Source organism: Prunus dulcis, chromosome 5, assembly GCF_902201215.1.
Source record: "Prunus dulcis chromosome 5, ALMONDv2, whole genome shotgun sequence".
Classification (NCBI taxonomy): Eukaryota; Viridiplantae; Streptophyta; class Magnoliopsida; order Rosales; family Rosaceae; genus Prunus; species Prunus dulcis.
In genome coordinates this window covers 11,172,698-11,195,831 of record NC_047654.1, presented here as the reverse complement: position 1 = coordinate 11,195,831, position 23,134 = coordinate 11,172,698, and the positions used below count along the sequence as shown (strand labels likewise).

The 23,134-nt window shown below is 34.9% G+C and overlaps 5 protein-coding genes across 6 annotated transcripts; 2 read left to right on the top strand and 3 right to left on the bottom strand.

Annotated features, from left to right (window-relative positions):
• The first annotated feature begins 239 nt into the window (after positions 1 to 239).
• On the top strand, positions 240 to 1,262 carry LOC117628109 (NAD(P)H-quinone oxidoreductase subunit S, chloroplastic). The gene has a single exon (XM_034360477.1). The coding sequence runs from the start codon at positions 356 to 358 to the stop codon at positions 1,100 to 1,102; it is 747 nt and encodes a 248-aa protein (XP_034216368.1). The 5' UTR covers positions 240 to 355; the 3' UTR covers positions 1,103 to 1,262.
• Positions 1,263 to 1,288: 26 nt separating this feature from the next.
• LOC117628110 lies at positions 1,289 to 3,691 on the bottom strand. Its single transcript, XM_034360478.1, has 3 exons — positions 3,532 to 3,691; positions 2,137 to 2,294; positions 1,289 to 1,531 (listed from the first exon to the last, which is right to left on the bottom strand). Exons 1-3 carry the CDS (start codon positions 3,599 to 3,601, stop codon positions 1,514 to 1,516), a joined length of 246 nt encoding a protein of 81 aa, XP_034216369.1. The 5' UTR covers positions 3,602 to 3,691; the 3' UTR covers positions 1,289 to 1,513.
• Positions 3,692 to 10,931: 7,240 nt separating this feature from the next.
• On the top strand, positions 10,932 to 11,580 carry LOC117628695. Its single transcript, XM_034361194.1, has one exon. It carries the CDS (start codon positions 10,958 to 10,960, stop codon positions 11,411 to 11,413), a length of 456 nt encoding a protein of 151 aa, XP_034217085.1. The 5' UTR covers positions 10,932 to 10,957; the 3' UTR covers positions 11,414 to 11,580.
• Positions 11,581 to 13,719: 2,139 nt separating this feature from the next.
• On the bottom strand, positions 13,720 to 14,388 carry LOC117628514. Its single transcript, XM_034360992.1, has one exon. The coding sequence runs from the start codon at positions 14,170 to 14,172 to the stop codon at positions 13,846 to 13,848; it is 327 nt and encodes a 108-aa protein (XP_034216883.1). The 5' UTR covers positions 14,173 to 14,388; the 3' UTR covers positions 13,720 to 13,845.
• Positions 14,389 to 17,418: 3,030 nt separating this feature from the next.
• LOC117628584 (putative E3 ubiquitin-protein ligase UBR7) lies at positions 17,419 to 21,344 on the bottom strand. 2 transcript variants are annotated; one of them, XM_034361069.1, is made up of 6 exons: positions 21,113 to 21,344; positions 20,914 to 20,994; positions 19,742 to 19,900; positions 19,245 to 19,505; positions 17,895 to 18,542; positions 17,419 to 17,747 (listed from the first exon to the last, which is right to left on the bottom strand). In XM_034361069.1, exons 2-6 carry the CDS (start codon positions 20,992 to 20,994, stop codon positions 17,658 to 17,660), a joined length of 1,239 nt encoding a protein of 412 aa, XP_034216960.1. In that variant the 5' UTR covers positions 21,113 to 21,344; the 3' UTR covers positions 17,419 to 17,657. The 2 variants fall into 2 exon arrangements, with proteins under 2 accessions (XP_034216960.1, XP_034216959.1); XM_034361068.1 differs by having other exon boundaries at positions 21,167 to 21,344.
• Between the last annotated feature and the right edge of the window lie 1,790 nt (positions 21,345 to 23,134).

The window sequence follows — 23,134 nt, the reverse complement described above, 5'->3', positions numbered from 1 at the left end:
TTATTCACAGATGATTGAGTTGAGATGTAATGAGGAAATAAATGTTTAGTCGACGCAGTATGGATATCGTGAGTGATGAGGTGTGTATATTGAAATGACGGGTACATGTGTTTTCTTCTTTTGTTTGGTCGGAATGGGTACATGTGTTTGGCATGTGTCTTTTTGCTGGCCTACATCACAAATGAAGACAATAATACTACAGGCATCAAACAGATAGGGAAGATAGGATCATAGGACATAACCCAACAAGAGTCTATTGTGGCCACAAATTAAAGGTGTTGATATTTCTCTCTTCTTCTTCCTCTCTCTCTCTCTCTCTCTCTCTCTCTCTCTCCGTTGATTGCAGTAGTAAAACATGGCTTCTAACATAACTCTCCCAAGCTTTCAAGGCCCTCTTCTCAAATCCAATTTTCTTGGAAGAAATGATCTCTCCAATCGTGCTCATAAATCGTCTTTCACAATTCACAAACAGCCATCGATCCATTCCCTAAGGCCGTGTGCCAAATTCAATCTATCTGAAATCTTGGGAGGCAGAGGGCTTTGCAATGGTGAAGAAGGTCTGCTACAAGAGCTTACAAGAAATGTTGAAGAACAAAAAGATGTGGAAGAACAAGTATCAGCAGCTGTTGCTACTGAAACAGATGAAGAAAAATCAGATAGTTCTGCGGCAAGTGCTCTTAAAAGCGTTCAAGAAGATGCTTTTGAAAAGGAGCTTATGGGGCTTACTGGGGGATTTCCTGGTGGTGAGAAGGGGTTGCAAAAGTTCATTGAGAAAAACCCACCTCCCAAAAAGCCATTAGTTGCAGACTCTGGATCAACTGCGGCACTTGTGAACTCAAAGAAGCCAAAAGCACCTGAATTGCCATTGTTGCTGCCTGGTATGATTGCCATTGTGAACAACCCTAATAGCCCTTATTACAAGTACTGTGGCATTGTACAGCGAATCACCGATGGGAAAGCTGGGGTTCTTTTTGAGGGAGGGAATTGGGATAGGTTAATTACTTTCCGACTGGGAGAGCTCCTCCGCAGAGACAAGGGCCCTCCTGGGAAAAATCCCAAATCTGCCGTCCTCGAACCTTTTCTCCAAAAGGATTCTGACTGAGTCATTCCCTTAGAAACTATCACATGCATATGTATTTGAATTCGGAATGTGCAGTACTGAAATTTCTAACTTAAATGGCAACCACTTGTTGAATGAGTCATTCCCTTAGAAACTCTATCACATGCATATGTATTTGTATTCCGAATGTGCAGTACTGAAATTTCTAGCTTAAATGGCAACCACTTGTGTTGTAAATTGCATGAACAAGACTACAAGAGAAAACATGTCATAAGGATGCCAATCAATATCACATCTTTATTGTTCAAAGTGTTGTCTATCATTATGAATTTCAGCTAGTAGGTTATTCTTTAAACAATAGAAAGAAGTCAACTCTGGATACTTCCAGGTGCTTAAAAAGGGTCAAAATATTGTCCAACACATAGTCCTCTGTACTTCAATCTCCACACAGGATCAGATGCAGCCACCCAACTGCCCAAAGACAATTAACATAAATAAGTAAATAAGTGCAAGCCCAAAGAAAAGACAGGCAAGAAATTTGATTTCAAGTTGGTCACATTAGCCAAGAAAATTGATTTCAAGTTTATCACATTAGCCCTTTCAAAATTTTGATGACGATGGTTCACTGGACTAGCGCCCATCCTGATCAAGACTCAAATGTTTAGTTCACAATTTATAACTCACATATAAAAAAGAATCACCATTCATCATATGCCATAGCTTTTTGGCGAACAATACATGTCTCTTAAACAGTGAAGAGGAATTTCCTAACAACTGCTGACTTAGCATAGATTTATTAACTATTAGTGAAACTGAGGAATCCACCACTTTCACAACATTAGCCACTTTTAGCCATTTTCGACACTTAATACCAATAAATACATGACGCATCAATAGCCAGTCAAGAGGCAAGCATTATCCTTTTTACACAGTTGATTATTTGTTTAAGCCTCAATAGTGATTAAAATCACAAGACAGAGGAAGCACTTAAGGCTGCAAAATTCATTGCATGAAAATTTGATGAATCAAACCATAAGTGTAGAACTTCTTGAGACAAAAAGGAAAGTTCCACATACCAAAATGGCCTCAATCTCCTCTTTGGACACTGGTGTTCGTTCGGGTTGAAGAGAAGCTTTTCCTCCTAAGGTGGTGGTGGTTGAGGCCTTTGAACCGGAGAAGAAAGTATGAGAAGCATCACCAGCCAAAGGTTCTGCTTGAATGCGAGATTCGGAACCTGCCAAGTAAATAATTACAAGTGTTAAGAAAAAACATGAACTATGACCCAAAAAGAACAACATAGTATCTAAACAAATGTGTATGACTCAATGGAGAAGAACAAGTAAGAAACTTCAAACAATAGCTGAAAATGAGGATTACAATTAAGATAAAGATCAACAATAGATTCATCATGCATGTCCAATTTTGCTACACCGATAGATATGCAACACGCACAATGTATGTATTTAATGTTCTTAGACTGTCAATTATGACTGCAAATTCAAACATGATTTCACCGTATCAACAGTTATCATAAACAGTCCAACTGTCTGATAAAATAGCATTATCCTATACATATTTATATGTTGCCATAATTTGAATGCATATTACATGATTCTTCGAGTCTGAATATTACATGACTGAGCATGAGGCAATCAAAACAAGAAAACTCAAAAGTTGGTTCCCCTAAGTTATATGACTCCATATTGTCAATCTAAATTGTAGCATTGCCCACTTGTTTCGCCTACATGTCATCAGAATGAATGAAACCGCCAAATCGATTAAAGATCAACAACTGCCCATAGAAGTGGGGATTCGATTTGGGGTTATGTTGCATTAGTTCACCAACCTCAGAAAGTATAACGTTGAGGCCGAAACATTCCGGAACCTGCAGAAAATTCAAAACTTACATTTGAGGCTCCCTCCCCAAGTGGCATCTTCCGGTTAATCCTATTCTCAATGTAATCAATTCCCATATTTTTTGCACTGCCTACACCTTACTTTCAGCATTTGCATGATGCAGCCAAGCCGAATAGTTTATGCACTTAAACCAACAAGCAGGGATTTCCATCCAAAAAAATCGAGGCAGCTAATCTTAGTAAATGAAACCTATCAATCTATTAAGCTCACACAAATGGTTGCCCAGAAGCTTAAACCAATGGCAACATGTTACAAAAGCAACCAATTGAAATCAGTGTATAGTTCATACCATTAGGCGTTTTGGAGATATCACAAATCCAATCTATGATTCAATGTAATACAGAGAAAGAAAATAAGACATCAATAAAGTTCCCAAATTTACAAGCAACGCACAAATCTTAGGCCAATTCAACAGAACCCATAAGAATTGGAACAAAAATACAGCATAAATTCAAACACATATGTACATATGCATAGACCTTAAAGTTAGTGGAGAGTAAAATCAATATATTGAGGTGAAACCAATGGTTCAGAAAACGATTAGAACGACAGACCAGAGGGTTTGGGATGTCTCTGAGGAAACTTGATGCGAGGGATTCTCTTCATCGCCTGGGCTCCACCCATCTCTCTCCCCTTTTTTTTCCCCTTCCTTCTGAGCAATCTCCCTCCTCTGTTGAAACAACGAATAAAAAAATTTAAAAGCTTTTAAAGTCTATCAGTTCTCCCACAACAATATGGGTCACACCCGTTTTGTTAAGAAAATAAAAGTGTTGGAAACTTGGGACAAATTAAAAAGTAGAATTTCGACCTAAATAAAAAAAGAAAAAAAGTATAATAATCTTTCACATCTTAGTGCAAATTTTTCATAACAATTTACACATCTAACTCTCAATATTTTCCTTTTAAATCTTAGAAGAAGTATAAATTTCAAATCACTATACCATGTTAATTACAAAGAATTTTTGCCAGTTAGATTAGTTAATTTTGCTTACAAAAAAATTATTTAGTATTTTGAGACAAATTAAAATTTTGGTATTGAAGTAAAGGGCTTGTAACTCAAGTGATTAAGATGAAGCTCATATTTTTTATTTTTTTTTTGATAGGCAGCTCTAGGTTCGATTCCTCCTCTTTCAAATCGTTTATATATAAATAATATATATATAAAAGTTTTGGTATTGAATTGGGACACAGATCAAAATTCAACTACCAAAAAAATACCCTCAAATTTCTTTTGCATTTTGGGTTGTATAAGAATCACCAAGTGGTGTTTGTGGCTCGAGATCGTACACCAACTCCATACATATAACATAAGAGCATGTCTAATGTAAGGGCAAGGTGTAAGGGGTTAGGTGTTGTTTTAGCTCCCATAAAATGGTACTATTCACAATATCTAGCCTCTTAATTTTTTTTATGGGTCTAGTGGTGGTGAGGGGCTAGGGGCTAACTCAAAACTTGTTTTTTTAATTTATTATTATTTTATTTGTGATAAAAATCACAGCATAAGAGAAGCAACACAAAATTTTATTTTTGGAAACAATTTTGAGCCATACTTTGGAACAACAATTTTGAGCAAAATGAAAAAAGACAAACAAGTAAAAATGTTTGGAGTAATTGAGAGATTTTTTAGGTGAGAAGGTGATGAACAAATGGTTAGGTTTTAATAGAGTTGTGAGCAAGGTCTAAAATATCAAGGGTTTCGGAAATATTAGGTGTCCAAAACCATAGAAATATTGATAGAAATATCGGAAAAGTATCGATTAAAAATCATGAAAATTGTAAGAAAAACTTGGGAATTTTGATTGAAATTTTAGATGATGTTTATTTAGTCAATTATCTATTATTTTATCAGAAAAAGCATTACATGGTGGGTTTGACTTATTTAAGTTGATTATAGAGTGAGCTTACAAATATTGTGAGTGTATTACATATATATATAGTAATTAATGAAAGAAGATTAAACACAACATAATCATTTATTTATAATGATTTACTATAATTTTTTACACTTAATAAATTACATGGTAATATACATGAGCGACTTAGTACCACATAGAGTTCCTATGAGGTTCAAAATTTTCTTTTCATCATATCTATATGTAGAGTACGTGTATTGTGAAAAGTAGTCATCAAATGATAAGTTCCCAAAATAGTTTTGTATGTAATTGTTAACATGTCACTCATATGAATCTGAGATTGGTTGACATTGTCCATAAGCAAAATCATTTGAAGATTGAGTCTCGGATTCTTTCTATTAGCAGTGTGATGGATGAGGCGTTAGAAGAAGAATGGAAGTGACAGGGGTTCAAATCCACCTGTGTGCACGCATAAGCCTTTTCAATTTTTATTTTTATTTTTCTATTCCATATCCATATCGCGATATATTGACCAAATGCTTATGATAATTGAAGGATATTAACGGTACTGAAATTTCTGCGATATTTTCACAATATTATCGATAATTATACAATAATTACATGGATATGTTCCAAAATATCGCCTACCCAAAAAGGATAATATTCTCAATATTTCAGTCATTGGTTGTGAGGTAAAAAAAAAGAAAGAAAAAAAGAGCCAGCAACTAGTCGTTGGGCTGCTGCATTTGAGAGTGCCACGTGGCAGCTTCTCAATGGATGTTGGGTCAGCTTTTGTTGCTCGTTGTTTTCTTCTCAAAAACCGATTGTAGAGCCCTTAAAAAAAAAAGAAAAAAATTTGAGACCAGATTTGGACCTAACCCAGGCCAGATTAGTCCCATTTTATTTATTTATTGTCGAATTCATATCAGTTCCATTAGACATGCTCTAACAATTCAAAATTTGACCCAAGTGCGAATTTGGGTCGAGCCTAATGTATAAAAGGACTGGGCCTAAGCTTCGATTTCTTGGTTAGTTTAAACTCATCAAATCCAAATCCAAATCACAATCTAGATAAGCGAAAATCTATACAAAAAGTTTAGAATTTTCCTGTGCTTTGGCAGTTTGGATACGTGATTGAATTGGTCAATCTAGTCATCCTCTCAGCTTTTTATTTCTTCTGACATATACTAATTTTTTCCGATTATTAATTTATTACTGATAATTTCTAGATATTGCCAAACTATAAGGCATATTTGAGATGGAAAAAAAAAAGAAAAAAGAAAAAAGAAAGACAATGACTTGTTTTTTTTCCGTCCGTTTGATAGATTGTCATTCTGAAATAAGTTTATATATATATATATATATTCATTCAATTAAAGTTGATTTGTTTTCTTTTTTTTAGGAACTATTGTGAATTTTGTACTCAACAACAACATGTTAAAAATTTGACAAAGCCAACCAAGGCTCAGAAGGCTCACTTGACTCTTCTTAACTTTCAAATTTGGTCATAATCCATATTTGTATTTTGATTTTTATATATTATATCTTAGTCTTTTTCCTTTATGAGTTCAATTTCCTTGTGCCCTCCTGCTTCCTTTTTAATATTTCACCACCTGTACTCGTACTAAACATAGAGCACCCGTCAACTCACGATTCAAATTTCAAAACAACAAATATTAAAAATGAAAATAAAAAAGTTTTTTTTATTTTTTATTTTTATAACTCTCTGCAGTTTCACGGGCTTATTGATCTTGTTTGGGTCTTCATTCACATTAACAATTTCCTTGGAAATTAGGTCTGTTTCTTTTCTTCCCGTTCTCCCAAATTCTATCTTTGACTTGTTTTGTTATCGAGAAACACGAGGAACATAACAGAATTGATTAATATTTTTTGGATTGATCTTTGAACAATATGTTATGCTTTTCTTCTGCAACTTCAACCATAACCAGAGAGATCAAAGGGTTTAAGTGCTAGATTAACCCTTGAACCAGATGCATAGGCTACAATCCCCTGAAGGTGGAGGCGAAGACATCGATATGGTGAGGGACAAGACGGTGGAAGAGTGCCAATTTGGGCTTTATTTTTGTTTCAACTTCTGAAAGGATTGGGAGGGGTTTGATCGATGGGTATTTCTCATTGGATGGTTAGAAAGCCAGAGGAAGAGGACAGAGTTTCCTTTTCAATATTTGTTTTAGATTTTCTATTTAAACCTCATACTTCTCTTAGTTCACCCAAATACTTAAATCATTAAGTTGTAAGTTTTATTATTGTGTAAAATGAAAAAAAATGTCATCCAACTTAATACTTAACCCTAGTACATCTATACACACCCCACCACTCTTCATATTAAGTTTTAGAAAAATACAAACTCCTCTACATCGTATTGTCAGAGACGTAGAACATTGACGAGCATGCCTCTTAGAAATCTGTGTGGGAGCTAATGGAAAGACTTGTTGATTGTTTGGCTGTAATGATCTTATTCTCTTCCCTTTGTTGATTGCTTGGCTATTGATTGCTTTTGTTTGTTTATTTTTTTTACCTGATGTTTTAGTAAAGTTGTTGGGAATAGTAATATGCTTCAATAGTTGGGTTATTTTTCTTGTTGCTTTTCCACTCTAATAAAAGCTTCAATGTATTCTCCATTGATGGCCGATTAGATGGCCTACTCCTATTGCAATGTGTAGCAACCTCAAGTACCAGTTTTATCTCATCTCAAAGTAAGTGCCTAAAGCTTCAGTACATAGTGTTTCAATGTTTAAAAATTCTAGATGGCATTCGCATGTAGAAATCAGATAAGAATCACATATTATGCACAAAAAATTTACCAATCTATAAATTAACATTGTCAAAAAATCAAGTGTCTGTCAAAAAAGAACGTACTTCCTTCTCTAAGGGTAGCTTGTGGGGTTTAAATAGAAAATTTCTTTTATTTCTTATTTTTTGAGCTTGGGGTGTATTTAAGGGTAGTTTGGGAAGATAGTAGGGTTTTCTTAGAAATTGTGAAAATTCAAATTAAAAGTTGAGGTAAACTTAGAGCATGGGGTGAACTAAGAGAAGTGTGGGGTTTAAATAGAAAATCTCTATTTATTTTATTATTCAATATCAATTCCAATTAACAGTTGTGATCTCTCTATTAAGTATGGGACATGTGGCGAAATATTAAGAAAGAAACAGGAAAGCACAGGGAAATTGGGCACAGGAAAATTGAACTAGTTGGAATGACCATGCAACCAGTGACGGACTTAGGATTTCAAATTTGATTAGGCTAAATTTAACTTACATATAAACATACTAAGTAGATAGAGACCATATAATGTAATTTCATTGATAACAACAAATAATAATACACCTACTCAAAAGAGGACATAAACAATTTCTTCTACTTTTCTTTCTTTTTTTCCACTGGCTGTGCATATATTTTTTTTCCCCTATGTGTAGAGATGTGCAACTTTCCTTTTTTCCATTATATTCTCCACGTGCACCGCGAGGAATTCCTTAGGATAGTAGCTTATTCAATTGGCTAGGCTACAATTTTTTTTATTGCTTGGGGAAAAAAAAAAAGCCACCTGGGATGTAGCCCAGGTTAGCCATGCCTATGGTCCGTCCCTGCATGCAACTTATGTCTAATTAGTATTATTTAAGGCCAGTTTGGCATTGCTGTGCTGTGAAAATAATAGCTGTCAGATTTGTTGTGAGATAAATCAGCTGTGAGAAAAAGCAGTTTGACATTTGGTAAACTTTTTGTTAAAAGTGTTGTTGGTACAGATTCCCGTATAATAAAAAAATGATTGCAGCATAATCATTAAACCCAGCGCCTCTTCCAAATTGATTCCTACATAATTAGAAAATGAAAAACACCTTATTAGTTGTTTTCCCTTATAAATTTCTCTCACATCAATTTTTAACAATAAGTGATTTTCTCATAGTTTACCAAACGAGTTGGGTTTTCCAAATTTTTTTGAAAATCACTTATCACCCCAAATAAGCAATACCAAATGAGCACTTCCAGTTTGGCATTGCTGTGCTGTGAAAATAATCGCTGTCAAATTTGCTGTGAGAGAAATCAGCTGTGAGAGAAAGCAGTTTGACGTTTGGTAAAATTTTTGTTAAAAGTGTTGTTGGTATTGATTTTATGCATAATCAGAATATGATTGCCGCATAATCATTAAACCCAGAATCTCTTCGAAACTGATTCCTGCATAATCAGAAAATGAAAGCACCTCATTAGCTGCTTTCCTTTATAGCTTTCTCTCACAGCAATTTTTAACAATAAGTGATTTTCTCACAGTTTACCAAACGGGTTGGGCTTCTCAAATTTTTTTTAAAATCACTTATTACCCCAAATAAGCAATACCAAACGGGCATGTTGGTGACTTTTTTCGTTCTAATTTATTAGATTCCAACAAGATTTCTAATCATTCATAAATCAATACTAAGAATTTTGTGTTATTAGATGATTCAACTACTATAGTTATAGAGAACTTATTCTCTCACTCACGACAATAATTTAACTCTCAAACTCTTCTGCTCTTGAATGAAAAGAGAAGAAATCGTTAATTTGAATAATTCAAGAGTCCGAAATATGAGCTAGGTGGCTTGAGTGAAAACAAACCACTTAATTGTGTTGATGTTGAACCTCATCGTTCCCCTTTGTTCAAGTTAATTGACATTATAATTTTTGTAGTTTTTCAAGATGCCAATAGTTGGAAGTTTAGGTGCTGCGATCAAATTCATTGACTAGTCAAGTCTGCCGCACAATTCGCAAGACTATCCAAAGCGCGTATTGAGAATCACAGAAGACAAGACATCATGATCAATTTCAATCGCATATATACTTCTTCCAGCTGACTAATTAAAGTTTATGAGCGCCACTGATATTAACAGTTTGGTTTTGAAAATTGAAATTTCCATCTTCGGTCATGGTTAAAAACGTTCTACCACACGAAATTGAATTTCCAAGTTCGATTAGTTTTATTAACAGTTTGGTTTTGAAAATTGAAATTTTCATCTTCGGTCATGGTTAAAAACGTTCTACCACACGAAATTGAATTTCCAAGTTCGATTAGTTTTATTGGGTTGTATGGCTCGATACAAATTATGAAAAACGGAAATAAGTATAATCAAATGAGTGGTCTATTACTAATTACATATTGTCTTTTGAATTAAAACATGACACTATTTATCATCGTTTCACCTATAAAAAAAACATGACACTATTTAAAGAATTCATTAAGCCTAACATCACCCTAATTATGCATTTTTTATCCTATAAGCTAGATTGCTTTTGTTTTCAACACATAAAACCTGACTAAAATATCAGAACTTACTCTGCACTAACTACAAATTTTTTTCTCCAACTAATTGTGGCAACATGTTTTAGAGCCCCAAAAAAACAAGGCAAACAAGTTTGAGGGCACCCCTCCCGTCTTGGGATATTGTTTTTAGAGATATTTAGTCATATACTCCTTCTTAGTACTAATACTATGGATAAACCCTACACCATTTAATTTCTATAAACAAACTAAAAAAAACTCAAAAAATGACAGTTGACCCTATTGAATTTTATTTTGATTATTAAATTACTTTGATGTCCTATTGAGTATTTTAGGCTTTTTTTAATGAGGTTTTGGATATAATAGTGAATCTCCCATATTTTTATACCTAAGTTAAAATTTTAAGAATTAAGTGTATTGAACTTATAATTTTTATTTTTATTTTGATAAAGTGATATTCTAAATTATTCTAATTTATCTACAAGGAGGAAAATTCGAAGTCGAGGAGAAAGAGACACAAAGAGAATTGACCAATTCCTTCATTAAAAAAAAAAAGAGCATTGACCAATTCCAAAATGGTATTTATCTGTTTCTACTGCAACATGAGTTTTGCTTGCACTTCGGGGTCCCCTTAGTCTTGTGACAGTCTACCACTTGAGCATGACTGGTAGAGAGACTTTGTGCACTCCTCATGAATCATGATGCACTTGCAGAAATTTACCCCATCTTACACTCCATGCTATCTCTGTCTCATCTATATGATCAATTAATTGCTATATATACACATATCCTCAACTTCATTATGCATCATCTATCTCTCTCTCTTTCTCTCTCTCTCTCTCTCTCTCATAAAAATGTTGAGCTCTTTCCTTTCTTTTTTCAATAGGATCAAAACAGTAGATGCCATGCTAGAACTTGAGAAACCCAACGTAAAAAATTTTATATACAGAGATGAGTTAAGTAAGAAGCCATTTTCAAAGAAGCAAAAGATGAATGGCAGTACTTGCTTTGAAAGTTCAGAGCCACTGATCAAGAGGGAATTGGAAGATGGGAAACTTTATGGGGGGAGATCAAGCTATGGCAGTGCAGCTGAGGAGAAAGGAGAAGTGATCAGAGTAAAGATTAAGATGACGAAGCAAGAAGCGGCACAAATGCTTTCCAAGTGCAAAAATGGAGGAGTTCTCGAATTCAAGGATGTAACTTGTGCGCTTGCGCAGATTCCAACGAGTCGTGTTCGTATTGACCCGTCACCAGCCACTAACTGTGGTGCTGGTCCAGCAGTTCTGAAGACCATCTCTGAAGAATACTGACAGTTAATTCAAATATTTTTACATAATTGGGGGTATTGGTTAATTTTTTTGGGCCTTCAGATTCAGTATGTAGTACTAGCAAATTAGCATGTGAAATTTCACTTGATGATTATGTTCTGATATGCTGCAGTTTTCGTTGGATCTAATGAAACTTATAATTTACTCAATTACAGTATCAAGGTCCCCATTTTATTTAATTGGTACTTTAGGCGAAGATGTCCTTTTCTATCGTTTATTATATAGTTTACATAGGTTTGTCCTCAGATATATATATATATAGAGGCCTAGTTGCAGGCTTAATCTGTAATTTCCACTCTCAAAACTGTTTAGAAAGGGTGTTCGGTTTTCTTTCTTTTTATGAGTTTTTTTATGGCAAAACGTCTCTGTGATACACGAAACTGTCACTTGTGGTCCTTAAGATTTTTTTTTTCTTCTGTTATAGATGGTCTTGCACGTTAACCTCCGCACATCCAATTGGTCTCTACCGCCACACGCGGTACATCCCCTTCATGTCACTTGAGCTAAGGATGATGAGCTTCACCAATTTGCATGTATTATGTAATTCTGCAATTGAAATCTCACCCCCCGTTTTTGAATAGGGCTTTGCCAGTAATTGGATCCCAACTTACCCAATGATGGTTTGGATTTGCAAAACATCATGAGATATCTGGCCTATGATTTCTTTTAGGTGTATGGGCCTTAGGTGAAAAGAAAAACAAGAAGAGTCTTGGTCATGGTGAAGTCTATGTGGCTGAAGCTTGGGCCTTATTTTATGGTCTTAAATTTGGTTGGCAGTTGGGTTTGCGTCAGATAACTGTTAATTCTGATTCTACCCTTGTTGTTGATATGGTCAATGGAGATTGGGTGGACTTTCATCCTATGTCTGGTTTGCTTACCAAGGGCAGAGAGCTTTTGAAAAACTAGTGGAATTGCAGCATTCTTCATGTTTATAGGGAGACCAATTTTGCTGCTGATTTTCTAGCTAAGATGGGTCATCATAAGGATTTGGGTTATCACGAGCTCTCTTCTCCTCCTGATCAGTTGCAGCCTATTTTAGATGATGATAAGAATGATCTCTTGAGGCCTAGATTTATTTCTGTGTTGTCTTTTTTGCCTATTTTAGATGATGATAAGAATGATCTCTTGAGGCCTAGATTTATTTCTGTGTTGTCTTTTTGGTTTAGGCTTTGACCCCTATTTTACCCACACACAAAAAAAAGAAAAAAAAGAAAAAAAGAAAAACAAGAATCTGTCTGGTTTGGGTTGCCTTAACTTCAACTTGTAGGGTGTCACTGTCACTCAAATTAGAGCCTGCTACTGTTTCTGCTGTGAGAGATTACTATGAATGAAATTCAATGCCTAGGTAATATTATTGGTTACTTGATTTTCTTCTGGCTATTAAATTCAGTTTGGCAAGAGCTCAAGCATGAATGAAGGCCACAATTTTCCATGGTGTTCTGCAATCTGTATGTCAACATGTTAGAAGTTTGTGGGTTGAAATGGGCTGCAAGTCTTTGTATGGAGTAAATGCATGTGGCAAAATGGTAGTTAAAACACTTGTGAGACACCATGTTTCATTAGTCATAAGCTGGTTCTTAGACTAACCATCCATAAATAATTCAATCCCCACATGCAGTTAGGTGCTCACTTCAACTATGGGGACCCCAAGTGTATATATATATATATATATATATATATATATATATATGGTTTGATGGAGTATCTAAATATATACACCTTTTTACTTTTTTCTTTTCTTTTTTCAACATCAACTTCCACTAGTGCGGGATGATTGAAAGGTAGCAAATACTTCACAGATTTCTGAATTTCACTGGCTCTGAACAGAATATAAACATGAGAAAATATATGAGATTTTATTGAATCAAACTCTCTGGATTTAAATTTAACGAGTATGTATAAGAAAACTTTGGAAAATGCTTGCTAAAAACACCAATAATCTAGTATGTTTCCTGGCAAACCGATTTGGACTTGCCAACTTCAACTTGGACCATAAAGATATGAAGAGAATTTAAAAGCCACTTTTCAACTTGAATTTGTACGGACATGTTATCTACTTGCATGGACAAATGCCATATACATGCATATAGAGTCTCAAATTCCCTAGTATAGTTTTCTTGGTTGAGCTTTTCTATTTTTACTCATGTGGGTAGAGGTTCGAAACCGTACCCAATCAATATTTGTGTGTAAACTCCCCTCCTCACCCAATCGCTTGTACTAAAATAAACAATCCCAAATTCCCAATTGAAAATATGAAAGAAGACCAAGATCAGAGCAAGGGAAAGTTGTTTTACATATCAAACCACATCTGAGCTCACTATTTTGGGAAATTTTAATTACAAAATTGGGTCATCACCCACATCAAATTAAACTCTGCAAACAAAGAAAAACAAAAAGAGTTTGGATTTTGAGACTCATCTATCCATCTCATTTACTTCAGGGCACTCCATGATACTCTCCAAAGAAGGCTTCCACCCTTCCTCAACTTTGGCTCTGCTTCTCTGGATCTCCTCCAAAACATCTTCCAAGCTCTTCCCTCCTCTATCTTTCAGCTGAAGCATCAACCACTCTAGCTCTTCCTTGGTCAACACAATCTTCACCCTTACGTTGCCATCTTTGCTCAAATTGCTCTCTTTCACAAACCTAATTTCATTTTGTCTTTCTTCTTGCTCATGCTTTTGCTGCTGCATTTGATCCTCTCCTTGCTGCCTCTCTGTGCATGTCTCCACACAATTTCCCATGGTCTTGGGTTGTGTCTGCTACAAAATAATTAGGAACCACACCTTCCTCAAAATGATAAGTTTTGATTTGAACAACTCTTTTTGTTGTTTTAAATCAAAACCATTAAAACCAGTTTTGGACACAAGAAAAATCAGGCTTTGATGGAGAAGTAGGTTAATGTTAAAGTGCTTTTTTCTGCTGATAGATATATATAGCTAGTTAGAGCATGTAATGGATGAGAGAAGGGAGCTAGCAGCATATATTTATATAGGTGTGAAATGGAAGAAATAAAATAAATAAAAACAAAGAAAAAGATTACGTAGACTTGTTTCATTCACGAGTTTTGATTCTTCTAAATTTAAAAGTGAGAAATTCTTATGTCACTGCCTATGGATATGTCTGCTTGTGACAATTTAAGGCCCTGTTGCTGCATAATGCATAGCTAGGCCCTGTTGCTGCATAATGCTTAGCTAAGCGCTCACAAGAGTCGCAACTATATTGTCGATATTTTTTTTTAAAAAAAACCGACATTCTATTCTAATCAACTGATTTAATTCGCATCTAAATGCTAATTTCTTTGAATATTTTTCTTTTGGTTACAACAGAGGGTAATTATTAAAGAGCAATGGAAGAGCAGAATCATATGTCGGCTCATGGAAATTACTATTCTTCATATAAACAATGGAGGCACGGGCCAAATAATCATTTTATCAGTGTTTGGCCAAATCCGGAAGTACTTGCAGCCACCAAATTATTGATTGAAATATTTGAAAATGCAAACTACACAACAAGAACAGAAGAAGAAACTTTCTTTGTCGCGGCACTAAATTTGATAACGAGAAATGCTTAAACATGTTTAACGGATTATGCCAGATTCTCACAGAAAATGTATAAGATTTGCAAAAATAAAAACAGATTCGCCTCCACTTTTTTTAGAGCCCAACATGTACAAATTTTTTTTTGCTTCTACTCTACTCTCATTTTCCGTTTTCTGTACACGTCTTTATCAATTTCTTCCTAATATTGCAACAACAGTTTTCCCCCTTTCCTGGACAATGTGAACATAATTTGGTGGAATCTGTAGGCTAAATCTACAGAAGTTTCATGTCCAAAATTCATGGACCCCATTCCCCGACATGTCACGGGCATACAGCAAGTCTGCAACCTAACGTCCTCTGTCAGCGCCAACCATGATATTATAATACAAGGTGCCAAAATTAATAGATATATAGCCACAAGTCCTGTCTTTTCCATAGTCTACTAGGGTTTTTGTTTTCTTCTATAGCATCAGTAAACACGGATAATTGGGATGGGATGCATAAAAATATAAAATATTTGAATTTACGAAAATACATGGAAAATTAGACAGTCTCACACCGACACCATTTCTATTTTTTCTATAATTTTGCCTACGCAGTCATAATTTCCCTCTATTTCAGCAAGTTTTTTCTTTTTCTATTATCATTTTACTAAAATAATAGGGAAAGAAAAATAAAATAATAATTAATTAATTTTATACCAATATTTCCAAGTGTGCATGTGAATGTGCCATAATTTACGTAGAAAATGTCTACGAATTTTACCTACTTCATATATTTATTTTCAAAGTGGAATGCAACTTTTAAAAAAAAATTAATTAATTTTGGGTGAAAGAGATTGATGTTCAAAAGCAGAAGAAGAAATTCGCAAAGGAACACCAATGAAACTTTGAGATTTGGTTTTTACAATTGAATTGAAAACATAGGGTCAAGAGAAAGGGGCTTATGGTTGAAAACATCTGCCCTCCAGAATTCAAGCATATACTTTTGTGGTGATATATGGTTCTTTTTAGAGATCACTCACTTTAGAGAGTGACTAATTTTCTATTTTGTTTTAATGATTGATCACTTTGTAATTAAAAACAATAAAATCCAACCTAATAAGCACTTTTATTACTTTAGGTCTGCAAAAGTTTAGGATCCAAGCTTTTTCTTCTTTAAAAGAGGTATGAACACGAAAATGATGAGCCCTTTTCCATATTTTTTTTTTTGTAAAGCAAACTAAGGACTGTAATTAAGGTTTATTTTAAAGTATCTACTAATCTTATTTACAACTGTAAAAATGTTGATTTTCTGTTAAAATGATTAGACCTTTGTCTATTTTGAAAGCCGCCACAAATTTGAAAAGAAATCTTAAGTCAGGCTATTCTATGCGACTGCCGGTCTCACTATCTTGTGAGAGCCGCCGCATAGAACATGTGTTACAATAGCAATGCAATGCGTGAATCATTCCCCCTACCCTTTGGAGAATCTACTAGCCTTGAAAGTTGAAACCCCAATGATCTAAATAGCCCAAACAAAAAACATTAACATGTTGGCCAAATTACAATCTTGGTCCTTATAATTTGATACATACCATTTTAGTTTTGACAATTTTGATGTTTTGTTTTGTTAACAATCACGACTCTAATATTATTAAGAAAAATAGATGGAATGCTTACGTTTTGAATAATTGGTAATCAAGAAAAATAGGGGGTGTGTTGAAGTCATCATGACGACCAATGACGAAAATACACGGCACCCCAAGAAAACAAAAAACCCTATGCACAGAAGAAACGTAGAGAAAATCTTGACTTGTTTAAAATACAAGGTGAGTTTGAATTTTTATACGACTAATGATAATAGTTTAATATAATTAGATCACTTTTAACAACCGAAAAAACCATAAGTTATACAAATCTTCAATGAAATATATACTTGACTAGTCCTCTTACTAATCAGCGGTACATTAGTCCTCTCACTCGAGAGTCTCCAAAGTTTAGGTAGGATAATGACTACTTTTTTAAATTTTGGATAGACTCGATCAACTGTAAAACAAATGAATACAATCATTTTCCGTCCCCAAGGGAGGGCTAAAAACCAAGGCCAAACCTACTTTTGTCTCCTCCTGTTAAAGAGTGTTGACAAATCTGCATTTCATATGGGGATATTTATTTGTGAATCAGAAAATCACGGCCCCAAGATTTACTCAGCCCCACCCAATATTTAAGTGCCAAATAAGCTTTAAATTATTAAGACCATGGAACAAATCAACATCCAGTCTCACAGCAGATTTGAGTTTATTGTTTGTATAGGAGCGCTCAAACGCTAACCGCTCGTTTGAACCCGCTCCACAACGTCATCTCATAATCCAAACTGTTCCTTTTTCTTACGTCATCATAACGTTTTGACAGCATGTACGCGTGTACCTTGTCATCATAGATTGCAACACAATAATACCGAATTGTATGATCTAGTCGCTTATAGAAACATTTCATCTCGAGCAAATGAACAAAAGAACCTCAAATTATTGTCATAAGGTTAAGATATAAGTCTGCAAGGTAGTAGCATTGACACTAGAAGAACATTCTAACTTAGAACAGCCTAGATGTGCAAAGGCTTTTAATACTGTTACTGAAACCGGGAGTAACTCCAAAACCAAACATAGAAGGTTAATAACGTTAACACAGCAAAGATGCAGTAATAACTTACTCTACACGCCTGCGCTTCTTTGCTAGATTCTCAAAAACCTGGTGGACATCATCAGACGTGATTGCCTTTGATGGATCAAATGAGTCCTGCAAAATTGTGCAGCTAACATTTGAGCACAACTTAAAATCGCGTATTTCTAAAAGCGCATACTCTAAAATGGTCTCTTACATGATTTAAGATTATATAAGCACTGCACAGAAAAATATTAAAGTTTATAATCATCAAGGACATACCAGGAAAGAACGAAGCTCATCTTTCATGTCCGCAATGCCATTCAGAATTTCTATTTTCTCTACATGGCCAAGTTTATCGAGCATAGTCAACTCAGCCCCCTCCTGTTGCTGCAATTTTTCTTCTCTCTTCTGCTTTGCCATTTTCTCATACTCCATAATTGTGTCTTCCTTGTCAAGCAAAAACCTGATATGCTTCTGTTCATAAAATTCATTGCACTTTTCACACCTGCAGAGTGCATCCCTCCAATTTTTTGATAGAAACAATGGCTTACACTCTAAAACAGGGGAAGCATCCACCAGATTAACTCCAAGAACACAAGTAACTTGTGAATTGGCATCTGTCGTGCATTGATCAGAACCTATATTTTTTCCAGAATTTTCTCCAAGGAGCAAACCCTCCTCACCAGACACAGGTTCAGAAATGTTATTAGAACTATGAGAAATATCATTCTCCAGCTTTCCAGATCCACAAGCTAAAGTCACATCTCCCAAAACTTCTTTATCCTTGCCAGTATTAACGGAAGAATCTTTTTGGCTTCCTGCTGCCAAGATGTTTTGACTATATAGCCTTAAAAAAGAGCAAATTACTGAGCATCCCTTACATATAAAATCCTCATATAGAGGTTCACCTTCCTCGTCTCTTGGAATCTGTAGTACAATCAAGGACAAGTAAATGTAAGCAGGGTTCTTGGATAGAACATCAACCATTAAAAATTGGAAAAGTTTAGACGTGATCATCGCAATTGAGAGAGATCAAAGATAATTTCTTTTTTACAAGTAAATGTAAAACTCTAACCCTATAAAAATAGTAAGATAAGTCTTCATACTAAATTTCAAATTTTCACAAAAGGTCTAAAATCCTTAGTACAAAAGCAGGAAGACTACCTTCAAGATTTAGAGTGGCTAAAGTACTTCAAAGTGAGGATTTAGCAATCTAGTACAACTATATTAAAATTATCATTAAGTTGATCAACTTTCCTCCAAACTGATGGAAAGCCATTACCAACTGATAAGGAACAGTATCAGAGTATACCCCACCCCCTGAACCGATATCATAGCTAAAATACAAGCAGCAGCAGTATACAATGGGCCCCAAAATATTTGATTTGCTTTACTGATGATGATTAATCAGCACAAAAGGTGAGAAATTGTAAGACTCATCATAAATACTGGCCGTTCAAACTGACAGCATGACCCAAAACCCAGTACCATTGTATTAATTACACCACTTGGATAGGAAACATGCCTTGCCTAATAGTAGGAGAAAACATGATGTAGATATATCGCGTACAAAATGAAACAAAAGCAGTATAAAACATGTCAAATATGTAAATAGCTCAAGCTACCAACCTCATCAGAAGAGTCAAGGCCGATATGTTCCTCATGGAACCAGTCCTCACACACACAGCACTGTATCATCTCTACTTGGTCTTCAACATCTGGATCAGGATAGGGGCGACCGCAGGTGCAGTATGAACCCTTGAAATTATGGTTGTACGAATTCTCAACATTTTCCACATCTTTATTTGGAAAAAGCTTGCAGAAGAATTCTCCAAATTTTGAATTTCCACAATCACATCTAAAATTTCTCTTGGTCCATAGTTCTACAATCTTCTCCAAGTAATAAGAAAGGCCATCATTAGATTTAGGCACTAATACATCAAGATATAACAAACTTGAAATAGTATAAAACATTTAAAGCAGTAGAAATAACACACCAGGAATACCAGAACCCAAAAGAACATAGACCACTGAAGAGGTGATATAAGAAATGAAAACAAAAATTGCAAAGCCTTATTTTATTAACTTAACATAAATATTTAACATTGGTAAGAATATCAAAATACCTCGTGGCCATCATGGCAAGACAAGCTGCAAGCTGTGCAAACCCCAGCATTCCCGTCTGGGGTGCAAGTCAAGCATGAGAAAATTGCTTGCCTCTTCATATAACCATTATTATAGGTACACTCCTTGCCTTCATCGCCTCCCAAAACCAAATCAGCTTCCTATGAATGATCAAACACCAAAAAGTAGCAAATAACTAGAAAGCAATAGTAACGTTTTATTTGAAGTCTGTACTACTCTTTTCAAATTTAAGATTATGAAGGCGGATCAAGCAGTCCCAGAAGATAATTGCTCCTACTCCTCAAAAGATTTGGCTTGGTTCATTGATTAAACAAATGTATAAACAAGACATTGTTTTAAAGCTGATTAGTTAAATGGGACAAGACTAAACATCAGTCTGAAAAAGTAGAAGAACTGGGAATTCTGGAATTAGAATAGAGTTCCCCAAAGACAAACTACTAATCTATGTTTCATTTTCACAATCCATCACTATCTGATTTAATCCTTCCTCGGATCTTCTGCCATCCCTCAAAAAATCAAATATTTGGTCACCAACCCTTCGTCCAGTTGAACAATTAAATACACTTTGAATGAGCTGAGCTCAATCTTCTGTGTGCAAGAGGACCAATCATGACCTTTGTTAACTTCATCAGGACTTGTGGGCCACTCAAGGCTAGTTGTGCCCAACTCAAACTCTCAAAAAGCTTTCAGAGTACTAACTTTACCTTATTTGGGCTTGTTTACAACCCCAGAAGTAGTAATTCTTTGCAACTTAATCCTCGCTTGCAAAATTTATTTTCTTTTCATATTCGCACTTTCAACATTTACTAATTTTTCTGTTACAAGAAATATCTTAAATACTGTTAAGAATGAAGTTAGCTGTCCAACCAAGCAAGTATGTACATTCACGAAATCTTCAATCTTGAAAGGACAACTCAATCGCAGAGAAGTTACATAACCCTTAAGCCAATCGAACCTAGAATGGATTGCTTATCCATTTAAAACCTGCTTAGCTCATTATAACAACTCTGTTCAAGATTAAACCTAGTATTGTCTTCAAAACACTATAAATGGTAAAATGCAACATTTTAACCCATTTAATTTCACTGACATCTTACAAAAGTAAAAACACTTTGGACAAATTGGTATCTGATTATGATAAAAAGAGGCAAACCAGTTCCTGATCCTCAACATCCTTGAGATACTCTTGGATTGAAACGGTGTGCTCAGCCTCATCCTCAAACGCACTGTCCATCTGCACAAAGACAATCAATTTGCTTCAGCGCAAAACCTCTGTACCCAAACCCAATTTGAAAAACAAAAATTTCAGTCAAGAAATTAATCAACAATTGCAAGTCAGGAAAGAATACAACCTAGAACAGTAAACCCTAGACGAAATGGGGAAGTGAGTTTTCGATAAAAAGTACCAATTTGTTGGGGCAGGTGTCTTAGGGCAATCAGAGGTAGACGAGAATGATGATGTGGGGGTGAGATTGAAGCAGAAGAGAGGCGTTCGAAGAGAGAGAGAGAGGAGAGGCAGAGGGCTAGGGATTTTATATGTGGTGAGGACTATAAGGACATTTTCCCGCCATATTGAGCCCCTATTGAGGGGTGAGTTCACAGATCAAATTACTAAATTCCGTTCCCTCCAATCGAAATGTGAATATTTTTGGAGTTGCTTTGCTTCTATAATGGCCTTTTTAAAATTTTAAAAAAAAGTATTTTCCTTCAATAATACACATGTATAATTTATTTTCTTTTTATTTACTTGATTTTTAAAAATATATTTTAACTGTTAAATTTTTACTTTTTAGATGAAATGACAAAATGGTGATATGAGATAGGACAACGTGAGATGAGAAATGTGTTAAATGAAAGGCAAAAAGTCATTTTGGTCCTTATAGTTTGTTACTTTTATCATTTTGATCTTTGTTGTTTCAATTTGATTAATTTTGTCTTTATAATTTTCAATTTAAGCAATTCTAGGACAAATTCTAATTTCTGTCAAAATATAACTTATGTTAGTTGTGGAGGGCCATTTCAGTCCCAAAATAAAATGGTAAAAGTCGCAAACTATAGAGACCAAAAACGACTACAGTTAAACTAAAAATCATTTAAAATTGTTTTATGGGTTTTTCTCAGAAAAAATAAAAAGTTTTATGGGTTGGGCTGAGTTAGGCTTGGAAGTAGGTTGGCTGGAAATACAAATTCACAAACTAGTCTTCTTCTTTCTTTTTTGTTTTTGTTTTCTTAGTCATATTTGGTATATAAGCATCACATTGTTGTATAAGATTGGAGTACCATATTTGATAAATTTACCTAGCATAATCAACTTTAATTGATCTCCCACATATTAGTTAAATCAGTATATTTTACAGATATCACTACTAGATTCCCTCATACTGGACTTTAAAAATTATTTTTTGGTATACTACACACCACTTATTACATCATGTGGCATTAAAATATGATTACGTAATTAATTCGAGAAATTTGATCCTCTAGGTCAATTCCAGTAGAAGTACATAATGATAGATACTTATTAACCTGTTGGTCCTTTTTCCCGCAAACGCCCTTTATGATGACTAAGGTTGGATTTGCTCTGCGGAGCGAGGAGGTCATTGGATCAACATCAATGCCTCGTTTGGATCTTCTTGGCTTGCGGAGAGGATTCTCTCAACTTCCGAACAAAATTGAAAGTTGAATCACGTTGACAGTAGCAGGCGAGCTTGGGCCGGGCCCTGTCGGTTTGCTCCTTTCGTCCTAATTCTGGAATCGCGTAGGCGTGCCACTATTGGGTATGGGACCAGCCTAATAGACCTGGTGTGAGTGGTGTGGTGTGTTGATTTATTGTGTTTGCGATTGTTCTTGACCTCTGCTCAAGCCATTGTGCTCTAAAGGGGGTACTGGCCTGGATAAGTTCTTTTCTATGCATTAACTAAGAGGACTTCAATATTCTTTCATTTGTGTGTGTTAGTTTAACAAATATGAGCAATACCTAATCAAACAAGGAGGAAACCAAGATCGTGGTTAATGATACCCTATTTGGGTTTATAAACCTACTTCAAATTCAATTGACCCTTAGATAGGGTCAATATTCCAGGCAATTTCGGGCCCAACAAGGTAACTCGGGCCCAAATCAACCTTCTATTTTTGGATTAATATAGCCCTATTTGGGCCTAGACCTTTATTTTAGGTTTGAATGATAAATTTAAATAGTGTGAGGGTGGGAAATTAAATTAATCTACCGAAACATTTAAATATGTGAAAGCGATTAAACAACAAATGTCTAATGAAACAGTAAAGGTATATTCCAAAATCTCTTTATTTGATTTTAACTTGACAACAAAAGGAAGATGAGAGTTATGAATTATCCATTTAATTAATTTGAAATA

Coding starts and splice junctions, on each gene's coding strand:
- LOC117628584 (XM_034361069.1), bottom strand. CDS start 20,994: ATGGACAGTGCGTTTGAGGATGAGGCTGAGCACACCGTTTCAATCCAA. Junction 19,901..20,913: donor ATGTTGAGGATCAGGAACTG/GTTTGCCTCTTT, acceptor GATCATTCATAG/GAAGCTGATTTGGTTTTGGG. Junction 18,543..19,244: donor GCCTTGACTCTTCTGATGAG/GTTGGTAGCTTG, acceptor ATTGTACTACAG/ATTCCAAGAGACGAGGAAGG.
- LOC117628514 (XM_034360992.1), bottom strand. CDS start 14,172: ATGGGAAATTGTGTGGAGACATGCACAGAGAGGCAGCAAGGAGAGGAT.
- LOC117628110 (XM_034360478.1), bottom strand. CDS start 3,601: ATGGGTGGAGCCCAGGCGATGAAGAGAATCCCTCGCATCAAGTTTCCT. Junction 2,295..3,531: donor GAGACATCCCAAACCCTCTG/GTCTGTCGTTCT, acceptor TTTACTTGGCAG/GTTCCGAATCTCGCATTCAA.
- LOC117628695 (XM_034361194.1), top strand. CDS start 10,958: ATGTTGAGCTCTTTCCTTTCTTTTTTCAATAGGATCAAAACAGTAGAT.
- LOC117628109 (XM_034360477.1), top strand. CDS start 356: ATGGCTTCTAACATAACTCTCCCAAGCTTTCAAGGCCCTCTTCTCAAA.